Source organism: Emydura macquarii, unplaced genomic scaffold (genome assembly GCF_026122565.2).
Source record: "Emydura macquarii macquarii isolate MOO-44397 ecotype Brisbane River unplaced genomic scaffold, CSIRO-AGI_Emac_v2 contig_691, whole genome shotgun sequence".
NCBI lineage: Eukaryota > Metazoa > Chordata > Testudines > Chelidae > Emydura > Emydura macquarii.
The window spans coordinates 15,127,087-15,150,697 of NW_027130828.1; the positions used below are offsets into that span (position 1 = coordinate 15,127,087).

Below are 23,611 nucleotides of genomic sequence, written 5' to 3' on the forward strand. Positions count from 1 at the left end.
GCTAGAGCCGCTGGCTAATTGTGTCCAGGGCACAAGAGCTTTTTGCATTTGGGGACTGCTAGAAGTCATGGAGGCCTCTCAACAGCCAACATTGTTGGAAAATGACATTTTTCAGATATAACATTGAGGTCCTGGCCACTCAAGGTCAAATTAAAGATGCCACACAGGTGTGTTTGCAGCACTTAGAGCTCTGCTCAATGTGATATAATGCCCTTTCTTCTCTTTCCATGTCTCATAGGAGCAACTCATTTAATCACCGCCCTGTGGTGCTGTGTCAGCACATTTGTAATTGTGCCATATCGTGACATATCCTTACCCCCCCCCATGAATGCCCAAATACATTCTGGACTCCTTAAACTGACTTACCAGCTAAACTGAGGGTGGGCCTAGAAATCAGCACAGGTGGCCACTGTGATAGGAGTCACTGATTATAAGAGTCATAGAAGGTATTGATGGAAATGCTCTGTTAGGACACATTGAGTCCATTCTGCCCAGCCACTGCAGGGTCGTTTCCTCCAGTACATGCTCTAGTGTTCAGGAGAGTCTAGTTCTAAATATTTGAAATGTCCTTGGCACTACTTCTCTTGGAAGACTATTTCGAATATGTGCTCTCATTTTCAGGCTGTCTTCCCCCGCCCCCTCCCCACGCCCCATATTTAGCCTCAGGACCTTTTCTCAGCTAATTCCTTTGGTCCTAATTTGCATCCTCTTGGACCACACCGTGAACAATTCCTCTCCTCTTCCATCAGTGTAGATCTTCTTCTCCTTCTCTTGTTTATTATAGCCCTGTTCCCATGCACAGCACTGTACCCAACAGAGGAAAACACCCCCGACAAGTCGGAGGTTCCTATCAAGTTTACAGTCTGATTTATACAGTAAGGGGTAAGAAACAGAGGGGTGGAACACACAGCCAGACCAAAAAAAAAAGCACTGTGGGTCCAAACTTTCCCCCTTGGAGTCTCTGAGGGATTTCAAAGGAAGCAAGAATCAAGTCCCTTATGGGATTGGTCTCATCATGACCAGGATACTCTGCAATTCCTTAGGTGGGATATCAGAACATTCTTGAAGGAGAAGGTTGTGGCTTGGGGGAGGTAAATAATTTTGTTTTTATTCTGACACTGTTGCCATGGCCAGGTTAGAATGCACTGGACATAGGGCCCGCTGCTCGTTGCAACATAGCATCTGGTCTTGATGGAGCACTGCTCTAATAAATAACGATCCAGGAGGCTGCATCACTGTGAAGGGCCCTTTTTTAATTAACCCAGCCCTGCCTATTGCAAATGTTCTTGGGCCTGGTGACTGAATAACCTTCCCATTGGGTCAGGGTGAGCTCAGTAATGAGTGCAGTTGAGGTGCTGGTCTGAGCCTTTGATATCAGTTGATGTTGCTGGAATATTTTAAGCACCCTTTTCACACTGTGTGGAGTGGCTCATGACCGTGAGTACCAAAGTCAGGGCAGACTGTCCCAAAACAAGGCAGACACCCCAAACTGGGGGTGTGGGCTATAATTAGATTTCACCACGCTAGTAACAAATGTGAACTCCTGGATCACTATCCCCGCCTTACCATGGAGTCACAGACAGTCCCCTTAGACTCTCCAGTCCATCTTGTCACCCAAACAAACTGGACTTCATGATGAAATGTCACCTAAAGCAAAAATCGCACCACATCAGTTTGCTCCCATTCCCAAGAGACCAGTCATGTACTCTAGATCAATTGCTACTCTAGATGTACACCAAAGACAGTGCTGGTAGCCAATTCTGTAGTAAACTAACTAAAGGTTTATTAGCTAAGGAAAAAGAATTAGATTTATTGAGAGGTTAAAGGAGGTAAACTATATGTACAGGTGAGTCACAGTCAATAATTCCAAATGGTAGCAGAGATGTAGTTATTTGCCAGTTTCTCAGGGCTACCCAAAATAACTCTGGGGATCTCTGTCATCTTGTTCAGTTATTCCACCCAGTTAGAATCCAGAGATGCAGGATCTTTCCTTGAATCCACACTTACAACTTCTTCTCCACTACCCACGTGGGCTTTTCCTTTGATGACGATGAGTGAAGAATGCATGTTGAGTCTCTGACCTTCCGACCCATCACACACAATGACCACTTGCTTTGAAATTAGCTCTTTTTCTGTTAAAGTTCTTCATTTGCATTCCAAGGACTTCCTTCTCATTTGATGGGTTATTTAGTGGCCAGGGTGCATACCACATAAATGTTTGCTACTGCATTATAACAGGATACAGATAAGTGAAAATAATGCAAGAAACATCCGACTAGTTTTCATGAAGTTTAAACCCTATGCATTTAACCTTTTATGCATTTAACAATCACTTTGATCTATAACTAATACACAGGTGAATTGGCCTGGGGCTCTGGCATGAGCTGGCACCTGGTCTGCCAATGGTACAGCTCTGCCCGGCAGAGATGCCACCTTCCAACCCTCTTGTGGTCATATAGTGGTTACTAGTTACCAAGTGCTGCAATTATGTTTTAATAAAACCTCTCAGCTTTAACGGGAAATGCTGGGGCACTGATTGTTTAGAGGTTATTGGAGCTTTACTGACTGAATTGCTACAGCTGGGGCAGAGACTAGGGATTAATTTGTGTTCACACTTTAAAAACATTTAAAAACCCACTCTCATAAACCAATGGCAACAATATTGAACTGAAAATCAGCAAGTGGGAGAAATGTGTTCATTAGCTCTTTTTGCAGCTTTCCACGTTGGTGTTAAGCCATTTGTGGAGAAGGAGGAGTGTTGTCCAGAAATTAGAGCAGGGGATTGGGAATCAGGATTCCTGGGTTCTATTGCCGGTTTTGCCACTGCCTTGCTGCGAGTCGCTCAACTGCTCTGTGTCTCGGTTCAGCCCTCTATAAAATTGGCCTAATAATTCCTATGATCTGCAATTGTTTTTCATGTGCTACGACGCTCCCAGTCTGAACATCTTCAGTTTTAGATTAAGGGAACAAAATAAAAGAGTAAAATTTGTGTCTACATGAGAGAGCACAGCATGTTCGTATCCTCTGTAACATGCTGCATCACGGGAGCTAACAAAATGGCAGCTGTCCCTATGGGCAGGCAGACTCCTTGGCAATTTATGGGTAGAGCTGTGCCCATGCAGACCCCAATTATAGTTAAGAACAGACACTGCTTGCACTGATGGAGCTTATCCCTTGCTTGGAACCACTGTTACCTGGCTTGGTGCAAATGGCAGCTTTCCTTGTCTACCCTGGAGGTGGGCCTAGCATAGCTACGTTGGTTCCTGGCCCTCGATGGCTGAATTGGGGCTGCTTCCAATCCCAGACAAGGCCAGTGTGTGTGAGAGAAGAAGCCAGTTCGTATGTTGTGTATGAGAGGGTACGTACAGGCAGATGTACACGCGCTAGCACACTACAAGTCGCAGTGTGGCCGTGGCGGCACGGCTAACCATCCGAGCACAATCTCATCTGAGACTCTAGGTATGTACTCAGGTCGCCAGCCGGGCCCACCACCTGTGTCACTGCAGATGCACTGGCTCAATCACAGCTGCCTGTACATCTACCCAGGCTGGAAAGTACCCCTTCCTCTGCAATGTAGATGTGCCCCGAACGGTAGAGAGCATGTGTGGGGGGATGTTACTTCTGACACAGCCAAGGATCCTATGGGCTTGGACCACAGTGAAGAGAAGGTACAGCACAGTCCCGATCCTCCTTAAGCCTCAACAGCTTTTAAAAAACCACTTTTTGCTCTTTCCCGAGTTCCGCTGGCTTTGACAGGAAGATAAAAGCTGGACGGCGCTCTTTAGTGACCTGATCTGGCTTCAGTCAGCGGGTGCCCCGTCATTGGGTGTCTCGGACCTCCAAGGCAGTCGGGCAGGCTCCTGCACTCTGTCAAAGCCAGCCCGGGAGACTTGTGTTGCGCCGCCTGGCTCTGAGTGGATAAAAATGGAGCGATGCCTTTGGGGAGCTGCATAGAGGATTATTCTGGGATTTACCTAATCCCCAGCTGATAAGCAGCTCTCTGGTTTTTACGCTATAAACCTCTGATCAGGACACACTTTGCTCAAAACAAAACAAAACGAAAAAGGCCCCAGCCAGTTTGATGGAAGGTTCTTCCCAGCCCAATAGCCGTTCTTTACTGTCAGATGCTGTCTATTAGTTTCAAGTGTGAAATCAGCCATCTCAGCTTTTCCCAGCCCCTCTCTGGCTAGAGAATGGAGAAAAGACAACCGCGGGGTCTATTCAAAGGATGTCCACAAGCTGCCGCTGCCACCACCGGGGGTGTTTCAGGGAGAAATTAAAACCTTTGTTATTTAAGGATGGAGATAGAGGCAGTGTACGTGCAGAAGCGTACAGTTGCAGTGTGGCAGGGCAAGCAGCCCCCGTAGATGATGGTGGCTTTATACAGCTGCAGTGCAGCAGGAAAGTACAGCTCCCCAAATACCATTGCCCTTGCACCGATGCAGTCCCACAGGGCACTGTGGCCCTGGCAGCTTTCCTTTTTTGTCCTTTTCAGTATAAATTCTACTGTTCTCTCCGCCCCCCGAGCTGTTGGAAGTGAATGGAATGAACTCGGACCAAACAGTTCATTGCTCTTTTGGAAACGTGTCCACGAAACATCGCGGAGCTGGTGTGCTGGCTAACACAGCTGATCTTCTCTCCGCCTTCCAGATTTACCCTCTATGCTGTGGACACCCGAGGGAGACATTCAGAGCTGAGCACGGTCACCCTGAGGACAGCCTGCCCACTGGTAGATGACAGCAAGGCAGAAGGTAAGAGTCCAATCTCCTGAGTCCTCCACTCCCAGACCCCAAAGACCTCTCCTGTTAATCACCTCTGACCCTTCCTGTACCCAGTTCCCTTGTCCACCTTCCTCAGAGAAACAGCTGAGTGCCATGCAGCCCATGATGCAGCGGGGATGAGGAGAGAGAAAAAGAAAAGAAACAGTAAGAGAAGGAAGATACAGAAGGAGACATTACAGAGAGTGAGGGCTTGTCTATATGAGGACACTCGGGAAAGTTAATTGAAATTCAGAATTAAAGTGGCCTTAATTCGATTTTGCTTAATTCACTTGAATGACAGCATCAACACAGCGATTTAATCTGGTTTAACTAATCCACTGAAAAAATTAATTTGGATTAAATTTCTGGAGTCTCCCTGTATAGACAAGTCCTGAGAGAAAGAAAAAGGGATGAAGCTGGACTAGCCAGACTCCTGAAAAGCCAAACAGATGAATGCATGCATGATCAGAAAGGTCATGGTCTGTCTGATGTGTGTGATCTTTATAAAGGGACCTGGCTTGGAGGTACAGCTGGTGGGAAGAAAAAGTAATACAAATGTCCAAAATTTGGAAGCTTTCATTTTTAAGGTTTAAAACAGGCCCCTTTTTGTGGTGGTGTTGTTCTCGAAATAGTTCCTTTCTTTATCAGAAATATGAGCTAAATTATTATTTTTTTCTTTTAATGGAAAACCCAGTTTTTGGAAAACAATCCTTTTTTAAATATTTTTTTTGATAAAATTATCTCTTCAGTATAAGTAGGAGGGGGAAGCATTTCTGCATCTTTTCTTTTTCCATTTCCAGGGGGAAAAGTCTCTTTTTTCCCCAACACCAAACAAAAAAAAACCCTTTATATTCAAAAAAATGTCAACCAGCTCTACTAGAAACCCCATCTGTAAAAACGAGATAATGATACTGACCTCCCTTGTAAAGCACTTTGTGATCTACCGATGAAAAATGCTAGATAAAAGATAGGGATTATGCTCATGTTATGTTTAATGCTGACTTTCTGCATTTCTGCTTAACTTACTTTTCTTCTTACTGATAATGTTCATGGGAAAAAAACAACCCAAAACACTGCCACATTCTCTGTCTCCACCTCCCCCCACCTGCATGGGGACAGATTCTGAGCCCTTGTGACAAGTCAGACCCTTACTTAGGTGCTGCAGGGTATGTCTTTGAAGTTAACCTGGGTGATCAGAATCTGGTTAGTCTCCTCCCCTGGTGAGAGCACCACACAGCAAAGCCATCCCTGAGCAACTGCACCCTCACTGGCGCTGCATGTGTCGCTTAAGCCTTCCGGGGGCGCATCCCTTGCTTCTTTTGTGCAAGCTGAGACACTCTGTGATGCTTTCCCAGTGAATTGTGGGAGAACGCGGGGGATTTGTGGGAAAGCACTGGATGGCCGGCAGCACTCAGATGGCTTAACCTGTGTTCTTGCTGCAGAGTGGCAGATTACCAGCCTGAGAGAAAGCAGCACCTCAGGTCTCCCCCTGGCAAGCCAGCTAGCCTGCATTGAAAGCATCACTAACCTCGCGTGAGAGACTTTGTATCTGGACAGTAGGGGAGTTAGAGGCAACACCCAAGTAAGAGCCTGGGTTAACACTGCAGTGAAGATGTCCCCTCCTGGAGCGCTAAGGTTGGGAAAATCTGGCCTTATGTTTGAGCAAGCAGCTCCCACTAGAGCAGTGCTTTCCAGCTCTGGGGGTGTAAGTAGCAGTACAGGTACTTTAGGCTTATGTGACTGATGTCCCAGCATCTCCTTCTCCCCGTGCATCACTATTCCCCATCTCCCACTCATCTGTGTCTCTGCTAAGCAGCTGTGGAGCTGTGGCTGACTGGAACGGCAAGCAGGGGTGTAGAGTGGGCATCACTGAGTGGGAGGTGGCAGGCATTGGTTGGCACAGTTCAGGTGCCAAGCCCTGATCCTGCAAATGGTTCTTCTCCCTTCACCCACAGGGAGCCCTCTCCAGGTCATTGGGGCTCCAGGGGAACTCTGGGTTCCAGCCACGTGGTAAATCGGCACCGCTGCCCAGATGGCCGTGCTCAAAAGCGAGCTTCCAGGCTGCTGGGTGCGCAGTCCCCAAACATCAGCCCCACTGGGTGGTTTGTTCCTTCCCACACTGCCTGTGCCTTTCACTCCCTTGTAAACTCCTCCTCCACCTGCTCCTTTCCAGAGATAGCCGACAAAATCTACAACCTCTACAATGGCTACACCAGCGGGAAGGAGCAGCAGACGGCCTACAACACACTGATGGAGGTCTCCGCGTCCATGCTCTTCCGAGTCCAGCACCACTACAACTCACACTATGAGAAGTTTGGAGACTTTGTCTGGCGCAGCGAGGATGAGCTGGGGCCCAGGTAGTTGTGCTTTCCCATAATCCTTTGGGGTTAGTCCATCCCACTCCATTCGCATGGCCCAGTGTCCTACACTGCTGAGTGCATCCTGCTGAGGGTACCATTCAGATGAGCCTGTTGATCCCCTAATACCAGACAGATATCTCTTTGTAAACCTCACCAGCCAGTCCCATCATCTGCTCAGGGAAGGCCTAGGACTGGACTAAGGGGTGCTGTAATATAGGACTGAAGTTATTTGTAGCAGTTGTTTGGGAGACCAGTCCTGGAATAACAGGTACTGTTGACCATTAGGATCTGGGCCTAGGTAACACAGTGTGGACCCAGTGCTGTAAATTAGTACTGAGGTGACCTGCCAAAGCTGCATGTAAACGCAATGTTATAAACTAGCATTGACCCCTCAGTCTTTTTAGATTGGATCTTTGTGGCAGAGACTGTGACTCCTCCATGATTCGCCCAGATATTTTCAGCATTATCACAGAATAAATTGTTTGGATGAATGAATGAATCAATCGATCGATCGATCGATCAATCAGTGAATGGGAGGACTATGTGAAAGAACAGAGAACGATGCAAATTAGGACTGAGGTGTTTGAAGAACTAAATACTAGAATAATACAAGGGCAATTTACCTGAAAAGTGTATCCAGAGGGAGAAAGCAGCACATCCATAGCACTGGGGGCCATAGAAAAAGTCCAGGTGATGAAGGATAGCAGCCGTAGCAGCAGAACAACACACTGGGCACTGTCAGAGGAGCCTGCTTGACATTTTGACAAATCAACATTTTTTGACTAACAAACACACTAGTTGGAAAATTCCTGCCCAGCTCTACTTCGTGTGTTCTTGAGAAGTTGATAGTGGATGTTCTACCAACTAGATTCTGTCCTATTGTTCTGAGATCTCCGGGGCTGCCGGAGTGAAACTGGGTCTCGCACAGCAGCCTTCTTTGCTTGTGTTCTGGTTTTGAACAGCAGTAAAATTAATTGAGGGTAAAGTGAATGCTGGAGTTGCAGCTTCATCTCAACCATGAAGCCAGCCATACCATGGCATGGCCCACCAGCCCGCTAGAGGTGCGAAGGCCTTAGAAGTCTCTTTTTTTCCTTTATTTTGGAGGCACAAGACATGAGGGCCTCATGTAGTTTTTGTTTAAGGGCCAGGATAGAAGTTTCACGTGCAAAAATTGTCCTGACACCATACAACAGTGGAGATAAAACTTCCAATTGTTTACATGTCACATAGCCAGCAGATGTTTTTTTAATCTGTAGTTCTACCATTGTGATATCTCCTTAGGGTTTGGTGAGTGAACTATCAGCATGTGATAGACTGTGACTTTGCAGCACAATATTTCCTAACCCCCTGATAAATTAATCCTCTCTCTGTCTCATCTGATTGATGGAGAGACGGACTGATGAGATGTATAGTCTGTCTGTCTATCTAATCAGCCTAATTTATTAAACTAGCTTGTGACATATTTATATGTTGCCCCTTACCACGATCACTGGGCACGTTACAAGTTATAAATAATCTCAAAGATCTTAGATTTCTCTCCCTCCCTCCCTCCCTCCCTCCAAAAACAATAACATGGCATTACAGTGGCCTCCCTACATTCTAAATGCAGTGGTCCACTGAAACCATGCTGCAAACAAAGCGTGCCCAGGTTCTGGAAGAAAATGTATATTATGAACCCGTGTTCCCTGATCCTTAATTTGACACTAAAAGTGGGGAATGGCAGCTGGGTAACTGAGATTATAAAGAACAACAGTTCCAGCAGTACAAATGTACAGGTTACTGCTGAACGTGCAGGTTCTGAGAGACCACAGCTATGGAATAGAGTATACATGGAACATGCCATGTCAGGGGACTGAGAGAGTAAACTGACTGAGTTTCCTGGACAAGGTGTCTTTTTGCCACAGTTGATGAGCTGCTACCAGAACTCCTCAGAAGGAATATTCAGCAAGTGGCATGAAGCTCCCTGAGGATTCTAGCTTCAGTAAACATACTTAGAAATGTTTTACACATGTCTTGCTGTCAGTAGTCTGTTTCAGAAAAGACTTTTTCTCTGAGTGACAGAAGGAGAGAAACAGGGAGCGCAAGAGAGAGAACTGGGCGGTACGGATGTTGGGAGAGGCGGGGGAGTAATTAACCACAATTAACACATAACACCAATAGATTTTACTTTACTTGTGCTTATTGGGCACAAGCAGAGATCCATCTCTGACTCTAATGCCACATTTCTTGCAACAATTTATGACCCTCCTGGACATAAATCCAAGTTAACCTGTGACTGGCCCGCCTACAGAGATGACCTTGGTTGTAATTTTTTTTTGATAGCTCATTTGTGCAGTCACTGTCTCTCTTTTCCCCTCCCCTGATGACACTGCAAGTTGTTTCTCATTTTACGTCGTCCCTCTCTGTACAAATCCATGGGGCCGTCGGCTTTCTTTATGTTTTCCCAGTAACTTCCTCTGTTACTTGGGCGTCTCTGGAAGCTGAGTGATGATGCACCTATTTGAGGGCACTATCCAGCAGAAAAATACAAGCCAGGCAAACTTGTCTCCCCATGTCAAGCAAAGAGATTTGGAAAGTGCTCTCCAGCGTGTCTGTGACACACCATTATGCAGAAAGCAATGTCTAGAGACGTCCATGGATTCCACGGTTGCCCTTCCACACAGAGGCAGGGATCTCCAGTTGAACCTCCGATACTCCTAGTGCATCTGAGTAACCAACATCTCCAAGTCATGGGGAAGCTTCTAAAAATATGCCTACCGTAGTTCTAGTCTCTTGACAAGAGCGAAGGTCTGTCCTCCTGCCTCATTTCTCAGGGCGCTCTGACAGTGATGAAGCCCCCGACAGCAGGAGAGGTGACTGAGGATTTTCCAAGGGAACATCTTGTAATGAGATTTTAATTGACAGGCTGTTCTCGTTCCCAGGAGGTCATTCATTTTCGTACCTTGAAATGTTTATCAGATGAGCCTCAGTTCCACAGTAAATGTTCACTCATAAAACTTAGTGACAAGAGGGGAGTCTATTGCCTCTGTGTAATAAATACATCATGCTGGAGTCCTCGAGAGCCCAGTTTCCATGAAAGCCACAGGTTACTGCAAACAGCTGCTCGCGAGAAGACACACTGACAACCAGATGTCTCAAACATAAGGTTTACATTAAGGAGACATTAAAACTTAGCTCATAGGTGGCCCTCGACCAGGACTTACTGTGGTCAGGACTTGGCTCCTGGTTTGCTTCATCCTGCTAGTCTCCTCTAACAAACCCCATATAACCCCAACACACGCAAAAAGAGACGCTTTCTTCAAATTTACTGCCACAATTTGTTCCAACTAAAGGGAAGAATCTGTCTAGACCAATAAAGGCCTGATGCTACTATGCATTCACTCGAGCCTTCCTGGGCTCATGTTGTACAGTGACAGTGTTTTATTGTGTCACAGGCTCATCTTTGAATGGCCACTGGGATTGTTTTGGTTGTTGGGGCCATTGCAATAGTGTCTGACTCTCAGGAGGAGGTGGAGGAAATTGACATGGTTAGATTGTTCTCCCACCCTTCACCTGCCCCCCATTCTCAGCAGATCAGGATGTGACATCAGCATGGGGCTTTAAGCCCCTCCTTTTCTTAAAGCAAGTAACCTAGCCCTGCTGACAGCAGCAGCAGGAGAAGATCCTTTTAAATACAGGCGTCTCCACCAGCAGCTGCCTTCCGGTAACAGGAGGGAATGTGATGTACAGATGAGAGGCTATGATAGCAGGGCTTGGAGTGCTGGACTCTCTAGCCTCCCATCTGAGAGCCTGACAGACCTCGGTCAATTATCACTTGGGTGGAAAATCTGAATTTATACCAAAGAAACCCCACAAGGGAACAAGACAACCAGGCACTGACCCTCTCCCCCACCTCTCCTCAGAGTCCTGGGGCGAGACCCTGCTCTACTCAAACACAGCTGTTGTTCCCTGTCTGCTTTGTAATCCTGTGTTCTACTTATCTGGTGCCTTTCATCCTGGCATGTCAAAGCGCTTCGCGGGCTGTTAGCGAGGCCCCACAGCAGCCCTGTGAACAAGGGGAGTATTGCATTCCCAACGTAGATGGGCGAACTGAGGCAGGAAAAGGTGTAGTGCTGCACTTCAGGGTGCACAACTGGTCCGTGGCAGACCTGCAAGTCAACACCCAGCCCTTTCACACGCCCTCTCAGTGCCGGGAATAGAATTCAGGTGTTCAAATTCCAAATCCGCAGCGCTAACCGCTGTACCACACTGCCTATGGAAGTGCCTTTGTCCATGTGTGAGTGCTGCGAACAGCCGCAGCAAACACACTTTGCCATCTCCCTTCAAGCCCCACAAGCATGAGATGCAAGAGGGGAAAATGCCCATTCCTTTTAATCCCTTCCATCATTTCTCCTGCAGTGTCGACCTCTTAAATCCTTCACTTTAATGGCAAACAGGAGCATTGCCACGCTGGGACCAAGTTAAAGCACCTGGCCACACTATGCAATGTGCCAGGCAAGGTGGAATGGAGATGACACCGGGTGGCGACGTGGCGGCGGGAAAAGCCGCTAAGGCTTGGTGGCTTAGGGGCTCTGAACAGAGCAATGTCAGCCCTGGCTGTTGCCAGCCGCGAGTCTGATTTCCGCAGCCATCCTCTCCTGATCCTGCCCTTTCATATGGGAATAAATTATTGTTTCTGGCAGTGCCGGGGGTAGCTCAGCGTTAGGAAGATTTAATTTCCAGGATTTGAAAAGGTGGTCGCTCTGGACTGACATCCCCCTGCAGAGAGCACTTGGATGATAGCCAAAATTTGATTGATGGCGTTAAATTGGCAGCCCAAGAACTGCTTCTGTAATTTATTACCCAGTCTTCACCAGAAGGCTTCTCTCTCTTTCTCTCCTCTCCCCCGGTCTCTTTTTTTCCTTCTTCCTTTTTTTTTAAATAAAAAAAAGATGTCAGCCAAAAATCTAACATTCAAGCATGGCTTCATTAACTCTCTCCAACAAGCGAGTCACATCAACTCCCCCCAGAAGAACCAAGCAACCTGGTTGTAGCTGAGGGGGTTTGTCATTGACATGGGGATGGCAAAATCCAGGCATCCATTTCCCTCCTGATCCTCCACTCCAGCAAGTTCCTCTGCCCTCATGTTTTTCCTGCAAGGAGCTTCTGCCTCCTCTGCCTGTCCATCATAGCAGTTTGCAGTTGGTGCATATGCTGGGCCATCCCGTCACCTACTGTTTCCCATCGTTACACACCTGTAATCTCCCTAAGGCTCACCAGCCATTGCACAGAGCCCGGTACCAACAAAGCAGCTGTAGTGAGATGGAAAGATGCCACCGCAGGCCTGTTGGAGAAGAGAACAAACCCGCCAGTTGTCACCAGGAGATGATAGAGAGAGGGAGTGGCCTGTGTTCACTCACATCCGTGCCATGTCCTGCCATAACAGCAAAGGCCCAGGACAAGATGGAGGAGAGAAGCGCAGTGAGAGAGTTTTCAGCGGTATCTAAAGGTAATGGGCTGGAGGGGTGTAGCAGAGGGGAAAAGAGAGAAGTGAGGACATGAGAAGCTATAGACAAGAAGCAAACGGAAATGGGGGAGATAAGCAGATGGCGCAGAACAGGGAAAGAAAAGAAGAGGAAAAAGATGAAGGAAGTGAACACAGGATATAGGAAATGGAATGGAGGGGAGATGCGACAGCAAGCACATTTAGCTCTATCCTGGGGATCTAAGCTTTCATCTGAAGCATCCAGCATTGGCTAGAGACAGGATCCTGGACTTGATAGACCACTGGTCTGAACCCATCCTTGGGGATCTGGGCTTTTGAAGTTCAAGGGGTGACCCTGTTTGCACACAGTTTGATGCAGGCATGACATTCATGCATTGTGCACTGCCTACAGTCAATGGGGATGACTCACTAGTGAGGTAAACACCGCTTCCCTTTATTGTAGCACTGAAGGGACAAACTCCCGGCTATTCCTGCCCATCACCACATCACTTTGTTTGGCTTCTCAGTAAGAGAGCCTGCAGTGAGTGTCACCTCCCTCCATTCTCTCCTGTTGCATCCAGTCCGGGAGACAGTCCCAAGGCGAGCAGAAGAACACATTGCATCAGGTTGTTCCGTCTGAGACTGCAGCCCAGAGTCGGCTCACTCCCTTTTCCCAAATCACCTAACGGGCAAAGAACACAACAAGATATTTCTGATACCGACATAGCTAAGGTGCATCCCTCACACACTCCGTCCTAGTTCATGCCAAATGCCAGCTGTCTCCAGAGCAAGCCCAGTCAAGCCTGCATTATGGATTTCTGAGGGTGTGTCTACACTGCACTCAGAGATGTGACTGTAGCACGTGTAGACATGCCCAAGCTAGCTAGCAATGAAGCCGAAGCATCAGGAACCACACAAACTTCTGGAAATTGAAGCAAGACAAATTAAGATGGCAAATAAGGTCTAAATGTTTAACCGTGTGAGAGTAATTAACCCAGGGTCGTGGTGGATTCTCCATCACCAACAATTTGTAAATCAAGATTGGATGTTTTGCTAAAATGTTGCTATTTTGAAGCAGTCCTATGGCCTGTGCTATAAAGGAGGTCAAACTTGACGATCAAATGGGCCCTTCTGCCCTTGGAATCTATGAATCTATGTAATCCAGTGGCTAGCCCGTGCTGTCATGACTTCACTGCTACAGTTGTTTGAGCTTGCTAGATCAAAGCCAGCTTCGGTATGTCTACACATGCTTCACTCATAGCTCTGATTACAGTGTAGACATACCTTCAATCTTCCAAACAAGAAAGTGTTTCCAGATGTCTGCTGAAAATAGGTTTTTCTTTTTGTTCTGTAAATACCTCCCCATTTTGTTTCCTTTCATCCAGATGGACTGGGTAATTCCCACCGATATCTGCCCTTCCATTTCTTTGGCAAGGCGTGACCTTTGAAGCAAACTGTCCACACACAGTCCCCTCTCTCAATACACTATAAACTGTTTATGAATGTTTATGGATCTTGTCTCCCTAATCTGGGCAGAAGGAGTTCACACCGCTGGGCACAGCTCACGACCCTGCTGGCTTGACTTTGACCGAAGCACAATGAAAAAGGTCTTTAGCATGAGCTGGAAATGCACAGCATGGCTGAACATCGGGCCCTAGCTGTCTGACTCGAGCTAGTTAAAAGCCAGAAAGCTACTTTCACAACTAATGTAGAAATTTCAAAGTTGTTTTCATTCCTCTAGGTTTGAAACAGGCGTATTTTTCTTCATGTCTTTTTAAAAATTCTATTTTTTTTAAAAACTTTTATTAAAAAAAAATATATATATTTTTTAAATTCACTTGTTTTCTGACAAATATTTTGGGGGAAAAGTAGCTCCCGGAAAGAATGAAAAATGACAAATTTGGACACTTATTGACAAGGTTTTATGAAATTTTTCATTTCCTCCCTAATAAAAAAAGGTGTTTTTTTCCGACAAAAACCCTTGTCATTCAAAAATGTGTAACTAGTTTTTTATCTACCTGCTCCCATCTAGCTTTAATAATATCAGGCATGTCCTAAGCTTGTGCTGCAGGCTCATAATGTTCAGAAGCACTGTATTCTTTTTAGACACAAGTCCAAATCCTATGTGTGCTTGCCCACAGTGCAACCCACACTGACGTTAAGGAAATCTACGCAAGTCAGTGCAGACTATGACTCCTTGGTGCGCATTGCTTTAGCTATGGGATTCTCATAAAAAATGTCAGCTTCCATAATGGGAAACCTCCAAAGTATTTCAGTTGGCAATCTCTAGCAAAGTTATGCATCTTGGATTGCAGGGAGAGTGAGTGCCTGTCTAGTAGGGCAATGGCTACTTACTGGAATGATGTTAATGTTGTTTGGAAGGTGTTGGTCAAAGCTCAAGGCATCACAGTGAATGTATGTGTGTGTACATTATATTATACGTTAGTCTTGAATTCTCCTAGCCCAGCTTGTCCTCATACATGCAACCTAAAGACATAGCTTCTGCACTGAAAATTACCAGTGCAGCACACAGGTGCTCTTGTGTGGTATCCCCACCACAGGAGGATCATTCTGGGCCTGTCTCAGTCTGGAAGAGGAAGGATGAGGTTGGGGGGCTGGTAGTGGTTTGCTGGCCTCTCATATCATCTTCCCTCCCCAGAAATAGAGATTCATAGCTGGTGATGGAGGCTTGCTTGGCTCCAGTCACTGGCTTGTCTCTCTTCCATGCACGTCAGTCTGCAGCTCACTCTTTTATGACTCATGGTGAATTCTTACTTGGCATCTCAATCAGTGAGCTGCATTGGAGAGAGGCAGCCATCTAAGAAAATAGCCAGACTCCCTCCCACACAATCCGGGGCTGAAACACCATAAAGCTTCCATAATCAAATAATCCCCGTGTTTATACCTAGCTGACTGACAGCGCTGCCCCTGACATGTCATTATTGGGAATTTACATTCCTTCGGTAACTGTAACAAATGGCAAACCCAATTCCAGAGCTTTGCTGCGGCACCAGAGGGAGCGGGAATAATCTGTGCTTTTGAGACCTTTCAAACCACTCAAGTAAACCCTCTTTCCCCACTTCTGATTTAGCACTTTGCAGACTCTCACTAGGGTAGGCTTGGCCTCTAACTACTTGGTTTTGTTTTGTCTTTGGTGATTGTTGCACGTTTCTTTCTCTGCTGTTATCGAGTTGGGCTCTTCCTAGCCCTTCCCCTCTCTGAAGACTTGATGAAATGCAGAGAAGAGACTGTGCTTGGGTTTCTTCCTGGGCTGAGACATGAGACGGGGGGACGCCAGGTATGCTGGAAGACTCCAGATACGTAAGGGAAGGCGAGGGCAAGGTGTCCCCATTTGGCTTTTCATGTCTCCCGTGGCTTCCTGCAGCAGTGAGTTTGAGGGGTCTGCCATGGTGATGGATGGATAAAGGGCTGGATAGATGGGTGACGGTTTGTTTACAATAGTCTATAGTTCATCAACATCTTTAAGAATCATGCTCAGCCTGTGACTATAATGGAGTTGCACCAGTGTAATTGAGAGGAGAGTTTGGCCCCCAGACTGGGGGAAGGAGCCCAGTTTCTAACAGAATGTTTGATTATCTCCCCCCCTCTCTCTCTCTCTTTCAACCAACTGAGAAATCAACAAGAAAGGAGCACATGTTAAACTTTGGAGGCCCCAGGAGTTAGCAAAGGAATAGATTGGGTTCATGAATGCATTGCCAAACCAGTCATCTATTTTTTTTACTGTAATTGCTAAAGATCTCAGTAATAGTTGCTTTCCTTGAGCGGCTCATACCACCCACGCCTGAACTCCAGGGCGAGTTTGCCAGTTTTGAAACCATAGGACAAGGTTCTGGAAACTTCCTATGATGTGTCAGTGTTGCTGCAGAGGGCTTTATTGCCCAGAGGGCAGTCTGGGCTAGATGACTCAGTGGAGTTAAGAGATGTGGTGAGTTGTATTCCCACCTTTTTTTACCTAGAGTAGGTCTCTTAACAGCCTTGTGCCTCAGTTTTCCCATCTGTACACTGGGAATAATAGTATAGATGCCATAAGCCTTAATTCATTCATATCTGTAACGCATTTTGAGATCCTTGCATAGCAGGTGCTGTAGAAGTGTAATTCATTAGGAATTGGTCAGAAGAGAGACTTTATCGATCTGTCTATCTCCTGGCAACTGTTAACGTAACTGTTTTGTGCATGTGACAGGACAGAGCCACCAACAGAACCTAGGAGCCCTGGCTAGAGATGAGCGAATAATTTTTTTTTTTTGGTTTGTGGCTGAACCAAAACTGGTTTCTTTTTCTCACCAAAATGAAAAACCAATTTTTTTTTTAACAAAAATCTTTTGAATATTAAACCGAAACAACATTTCGAAACAAATTTTCCAATCAAAATTGATATTTTCTAAACAAAACGTCCATTCAAATGGCCATTTTGTTCTGAAAATGTTATTTTGAAGCTAACTGTTGTAACAGCTCATGTTGAAAATTACAAGCCAAACCATTTCAGCATTTCCAAAAAAAATCTTGTTTTTGGTGGAGGGAGGACACAACTGTTGGCCAAATTCAACCTGAAAAATGATTTTTTCGGCAAATGTACTATTTCCCAAAAAAGTGTCACCTGCCTCGAGTCCTGGCTCCTAGCTCCCTGTTCTAAGTGCTTCCACCTTCTTGCTATGTCTCCTTTTCCTCCTCTCCATTCCAGGAAAGCTCACCTGATCTTAAGGCGGCTGGAGAAAGTTAGCAGCCACTGTTCAACCCTGCTCGGAAGTGCCTATATCCAGAGCCGCACCGACACCATGCCCTACCTGTTCTGCCGTAGCGAAGAGGTCCGGCCGGCCAGTATGGTCTGGTACAACATCCTAAAGGACACCAAAGTGACGTGCGAGGAAAAGATGGTCTCCATGCTGCGCAACACGTACGGGGAGTCGAAGGGGCGGTGAGGGACGCTGTTGGCCTGGAGCTGTGGAAGGGACGGGAACTCTGAGGAGTCAAGGACTTGCGATAACCTGAGTGAGCTGGTGGGCTTGGGGGAAGGGTGACGTTCAGCTGGAGGGGACAGCGAGGCCAACAGGACTTTTTGACATAGGCGGCGAAGAAACAAGAAATCAGCCAGTTGGATTTTGATTTCCCTTTTTTTTATTTTTAAAAAGAAAATACCTAATTTGACTCAGTAGCAACGTCGCTCCTTTTTAATCTTTTCTTACCAAATTTCCTGGACTACGCGCTCCAAACCTGAGAGGAGGAGAAATCCAAATGAGCCAGGCCAGGGCAGAGGGGAAGACGTTGTGCCCTCCCCTGCTCGCCTTGGAAGCGGACGAGGTGGGAAAGGGGGCCAGCTGCCTCAGTGCATCAAGGAAGAAGGCAAATCTCCTGAGTTCTGGGAGGTGATGCCAGAAGCTGGAAGCACCGTCCTGAAACCGAAGACCATGGAGATTAATACCAGCCAGACAGGTGCAAGGACATTGCAGGCAAACTTTTTTTTTTAACACTCCAAGTTTGCAGAACTGCTGCTCGCAGAGCCTTCATTTGCAGGGTTCCTGACAGGTTGTTCTGTACATTAAAGATTCATATGAAGTCCACCTTTCCTGCCTGCTGGGTGTTTTTTGCCAACTTACTTCTCTGCCACAGCCACTGATCGTTTGCAGGGTCTTTTGGCAGAACGGCCTAGGGAGAAAATGCATCTTTTCAGAGCCCGATAAAAGAAATGTGAGCTTCAGGTACAGGTTAAGAGAAGAATCTCAGTGTCTGAAACAATAAGACACTTCTCAATCCTAGACGGAGGTAGGGGTGACAGGAGCTGACCATTTAAAGAAAGGGGCTGAAGAGCATTTTTTGGTCTGCAGACTTTTTCTGTAAAGCCAGATGGCTCTTCTTCATCAACACCCACCGCTCCTGTTGTCATGAGAGTTCTGTGCACGGGGGGAAGGCACGTAAGGCAGTCGTGGACTAGATAGACATGGAGACTCTATTGTCCATTAGCATCTGATGTGGATAAGGTTGGCACACACTGATGGAGCGAGGTGGGAGGCTGAGGACAGAGGACCCCATCCAGAGCCCATTGAAGTCAGTGGAAGCCCTTCCGTTGATTTCGCTGGTCTTTGGATCAGGCAACGGCAAATTCCTCTTTCAGTCCAGAAGAGGAGTTTGGTCTGGACCAGAGTTGGTATCTGCTGAAGAAGCAACTCAAGGAGGCCCCGGACTGAATGGAGACAGAGGTTGGACTTTCTCATTTGTAAGGTCCCACATGAATCATTGCAGAGGAAATGAGGACCAACCAGTCCTCTTGTCCTAAAGAAAGATAGGGTGGGGGAAGGATCGGTGATGACACAGAGGAGGAACACCCCTTATTTTCAGCTCTGCTGGGTCAGCAACACACTGTATGCTTGTACAGCCCCTAGCACAAAGGTGGTCCAGTCTCCACTGGGGCCTCCAGGTGCTACCACCATACAAATAATAAATAATAACAATAACCTGCTGAGATGCGTATGTGGTAAACTCCCCCATCAGCCCTCCAGGCTCCCCTGATTCCAGACTCAGATTTGCTTCCGCCAGTGCTAATTTGGGCACTCAAGCTTTTTCTGGTGTAAACTGCTAAGCTACAGACTGGTAGCAGCTTGGCATTGAGGCCATGCCTGCTGCTGTGCACATTGCACCTAAAAAAACCCTACGCTGTGAGCTTCCTTCTCCCTTGCACTGGGTCTTACGCCTGCTCTGCAGCCCACTAGGCCTCAGGACCCTGAGAGTTACCGTTCCCCATCAGTCAACCTTTCCCTCTGCCTTTGGAGGCCACACTGAGGGAATGCAAGAAGAGGTGGAAAGGCCAAAGAGCATCTCCTCCCCTGTGCTCGTGCAGTGAGGTCAGCCACAATACGCAGACGCTGTCCGCTCCTGGTGCACCCATGGACAGAAGCTGCCCGTTTTTCAGCTAATGCTGAGACCCTGCAAGCTTCCGCTGACTTTGATCGGCCGCTCAGCACCTCCTGAAGTCAGGCTGAAAGCGCAGGGCGTAGGGTGCGTCTGCCCCATAGCCGGCAGTATGATTTCCAGCTTGGGGAGACGTACCCCCGCTAGCTTTGATCAAGACAGCACATTAAAAAGTACAGCGCAGCCGTCACGGTGCAGGCGGCACCACTGGCTGGTCACCTGAGTACCACCTAGGGGCTCGGTCTGGCTTGTGCTTGGGCAGCTTGATCAGAACTAATGACGGGTAGTTCCGCCCGAGCTGCAAAGTCTACCTCCCGCTGCAGCATAGATGTAAGCTGAGAGTGTGCGTGTCTCTCTCTCACTGCAGCCTCTGCAATGACACTGCAGCTGCCACCCTGGTTTATGCTGGCCAGGCGCCCCAGCAGGAATTCTAGTTGAGTCCCAGCGTCTCCTAGTACAGGCAACCGCTCGGCACCCTCTCCAGCTCCCGAGACTGCCATGGACGTCATCCAGGATTTAATTGATCGTACAGCTCCTTTTAAATACACAAGCCTTGTTCCAACCGTATCGCGCACGTGCGGCTCAGATGCCTCTGGGATCCCGTGTTCACCCTGGAAATGGGACAAAAGGTTAAGGAAATAGTTGTTGCCATCTGCTATTGTAAAAAAAGAACAAAACAAGCCTGGAAGTGCAAAAGAGAGCCCGTTTGATGCCCCGACTGGGGTTTTGGCACCGTGCTGCTGCGCTGTGTTCCTATTGCATGTGCTGCCATGAAAAATACCAGCCGTGGCACTGAGGCAAACCTGTTGGCAGCCACAGCTCCCAGGTGGCTGAGCCTGAGTCTCCGCTTCCTTACACCTGTGTAACCCCAGCGATGGGTCTTGATTCTGCCTGGTGTACAATGGGGTGAGTGAGAGGAGAATGGGGCCCAGGCATGATAGCAAGTGCATGGCCAGCAAGCTTATGTGCAGGCGGTGTCTAACCTATGCTGTGTAGCTGACGTAGTGTTAGCATTAGAGCTGGTTGAACTGTGAGGCACTGGAAGTTTTACAAATGACATTAACTTTTTTTTTAGGTGTTCAGATTTTTGGAAGCATTTTCGTCCCCTTCCCTGTATTTTATGCACACAATTTTGCTGCTACTTTCAAGGATGCATCTGTTTTTCCTAAAAAAAATAAATACCCACCTGCAAGTGCAAAGGGAGGGGGGGGGGGGGCGAGGTGATTTGTGGCTTGATGGAGGGGGTGTTGGCAATCTCTATGGACAAATCAGATGTTTTTTTCTGTAATCCGAGAAAAGTTACGAGCTGCTAGCGACAGCATTCTAGGGATACTGCTATATGGATGGGCGCTCTAGCTAGAGACAACTGTGCTATGAATTAGGGCTAGAAGAATCCTGCCAAAGGCTGGATCGGCATGAGTGGGTGAGTTTTTGCACACATTTTGCATCCGATTTTGCACATAATTTGTCCATTTGCTCTTGCCTTCAGTGTCAGATTCAAGTCACGGCGGGAGGTGTGGAGTGCGCAATACTGTGGCTGTTCTGTGCTGCACAGGGCCCGATCGAAAGTAGAGCTACACTTACAATGGCACTGAAACTGCTTTAACGTACACAGCAAGCAGAATAACAGGAGCACACAATGGCTTCGTCGCCTTATCCAAGTGTCAGGACAGAGTAACTGAGAATTAGGCCCAATGTGTATAGTGTGGTAGTGTACGAAATGCATGTGTACATAGTAGGATCTGGGTGCATGGCATAGCATGTTTGTGAGTAAAATACATGGCAGAGGGAAGGACAGGGAATGTCTTTGATTTACCCCAGCAGAGAATCTGGGCCCATAGCTCTGTGTTTACATGGCCAGCAGGAATGTCTGTGTACATACAACAGATGATAGAGTCGAGAAATAAGGGACAGGAGGCTGCAGACTTTGACAGCATGTTAAGCTGTGGTGCAATGTTCGTAACCCACAAGATCAAAGCTAATTAAAGCAGTGGACTATAGTGACTCCTGTGATGGTACCCCGAGTTAGAGGCCCAAGGCAAACAAAACCCAGGAATTATTTGCGGTGGCAAATAAAACATTTCACCACTGAAAGGCAGGTTCTGGATTTCCTCTGTGGAAACGTTGGACGATGTTACTTTCAAGCCAATCTGTTGCACTTTCCTGTCCCACAGGGGCTGGCGGCTCGTAGCATATATACACAGGTGTTCTCTGCCTACCCTGCCACAGTATTTATAAATGCCTTCTCTCTACAGGCTGCAGGCTTTCCTTAGGGGGAACCTTATCCTAACCCCTCCACCTCCTCCAGAGTATCAATGCACAATGCCACCACCTGCTCCGGATTTAATTTCTCCTCCTCTCCGCCCCACAAAGACCACCCCACCCCACCAACCTCCTGCAGCGCCTTCAGGAAAATCACTGGCTGAGTCACCTACTTCTCCATTTCATTGAGTTGTCTCCCGTGTGAACTGCTCTTCTGTTTCTGGGGAGAGGGATGCTGGCAGGGATGTAAGGACACTGGAGTTGATGCTGGGAATTGGAGGTGAAGACAAGTAGGTTGACTCAGGGAAGAGAGGAATGGATCATTTTTAACTGAAAGCAGCATATGCATGTAGCTGCTAAGCCAGTCGGCTTACATCGCGTTGATCTGCTCTCTCCCAGCCTCGGTGTGTCTTTGTTTTGTATTGTAAGCTCATTGGGGCAGAGGCTGGCTTCCTCTGTGTTGGGACCATGGCTAATATACGATAGCCACTACTGCACTGTTAAATAATACATACCATTTAGTTTTCGCTTATATCAACAATGCCCTTTCCCACCTGGGCCGGCAAAGCCATGCCTTTCTTGTTGAGCGTTACCGTACAGTTTCCGTGGCTGAAGCGGGTGACCCGAAAGGAGTTATTACGAGGGAGCTTTTCAGAAGGGCTCAGCATGCCGGGTGCGCATTGGATGCTGAGCTCGTTTGGAAATCTGGGGTCCTGTCAAACGAGACAGGTTTTAGGAGTCAAGTCCTACTGACGTGCAATAGGACACAGGCACCTAAAGCACTTAGGTGCTGTTGAATTTTGTACCCCATAGCCATTAAGTATCAGCTGCGTGAAAGTGATCATTAAGGGTAAAGCTGGCAATAAGGGGCCTGATTCTCATCAAATACATGGGTGTAAATCAGAAGTAATATTACCTGTACCACCCAGCTCCCCTATAGGATGGTTCATCCATGGAGCTAGAAGCGCTTTACAAAGGAGGTAAGCATCATTATACACCATTTTACAGCTGGGGAAACTGAGGCACAGAGGGGCAAAGTGACTTGACCCCAATCACACAGCAGATCAATGATAGAGCCAGGCTCAGAACCTCAGTGAATTTCTTGCATAGGACAAGGAAAAGCCTGGGAAGGGAGAATGAATTGACAAGAGAAATAAATGAGCGCAGTGGGTAGTTATGTGCCTGAAACTAGAATTGGTGGGAAGCAGAGCTCTGGAATACAATAAGCAGCCCATCCTGGCCTTAGCAGACATTCCCTGTGCACTCCGAACGGCACACCAAGGTTCTGGTGGCTTATTTGAGGAAGTCATTGGTTCTAAACCCCCCCCAAAAATAACCCAACCCACCTTTCCCATCCTAAATCAAAGGCACTTGGGGGTGGGGAGAGGGGCTTAGGGCTGGACTAGTCCAAGCAGCTGTACGGGAGCTAAACACCAAGCACGCACTGAGATGCAATTCAGTGGAGCTATGTCTTAACTGCACAGTTAAATCAGGAGATTGATTGGCAGCTGGGTCAGCCTAGCTGTGTGTGTGAGCAGTCACACTGCAAAGCCCTACCCGCATCCATGTCCCATGTGCGGCACTAGGCTGTCTGGGCTCATATCCCATCGTTCTTTGTGCTGCCCTCCGCTGAGTTGCACTAGGATTATTTCCCTGTGAATTGTGGGAGAACTTGTCCTTCTGGCACATGGAGGGAATTGTGGGAAGGGACTGGAGGACTAGCAGCATGATCCAAACCCGCTTTACCTCAGTGTGACATTGGATAGGTCATTAATGTACCCACAACCACTTGAGGAAGGCAGCAGCCAAAGTCAGCACTCGGAACAACCTGCTCAGGAAAT

General features: G+C 47.3%; 1 protein-coding gene across 2 annotated transcripts in view; it reads left to right on the top strand.

Annotated features, from left to right (window-relative positions):
- ASTN2 (astrotactin 2) overlaps positions 1-18,163 on the top strand; it is a 567,068-nt gene extending 548,905 nt beyond the window's left edge. For both annotated transcript variants that reach the window (XM_067542151.1, XM_067542150.1), the window contains 3 exons: positions 4,651-4,751; positions 6,934-7,117; positions 17,287-18,163. In XM_067542151.1, the coding sequence (XP_067398252.1) occupies positions 4,651-4,751; positions 6,934-7,117; positions 17,287-17,524 (523 nt within the window). In that variant the 3' untranslated portion in view covers positions 17,525-18,163. The remainder of the gene's footprint in view (positions 1-4,650; positions 4,752-6,933; positions 7,118-17,286) is intronic.
- The last annotated feature ends 5,448 nt before the right edge of the window (positions 18,164-23,611 follow it).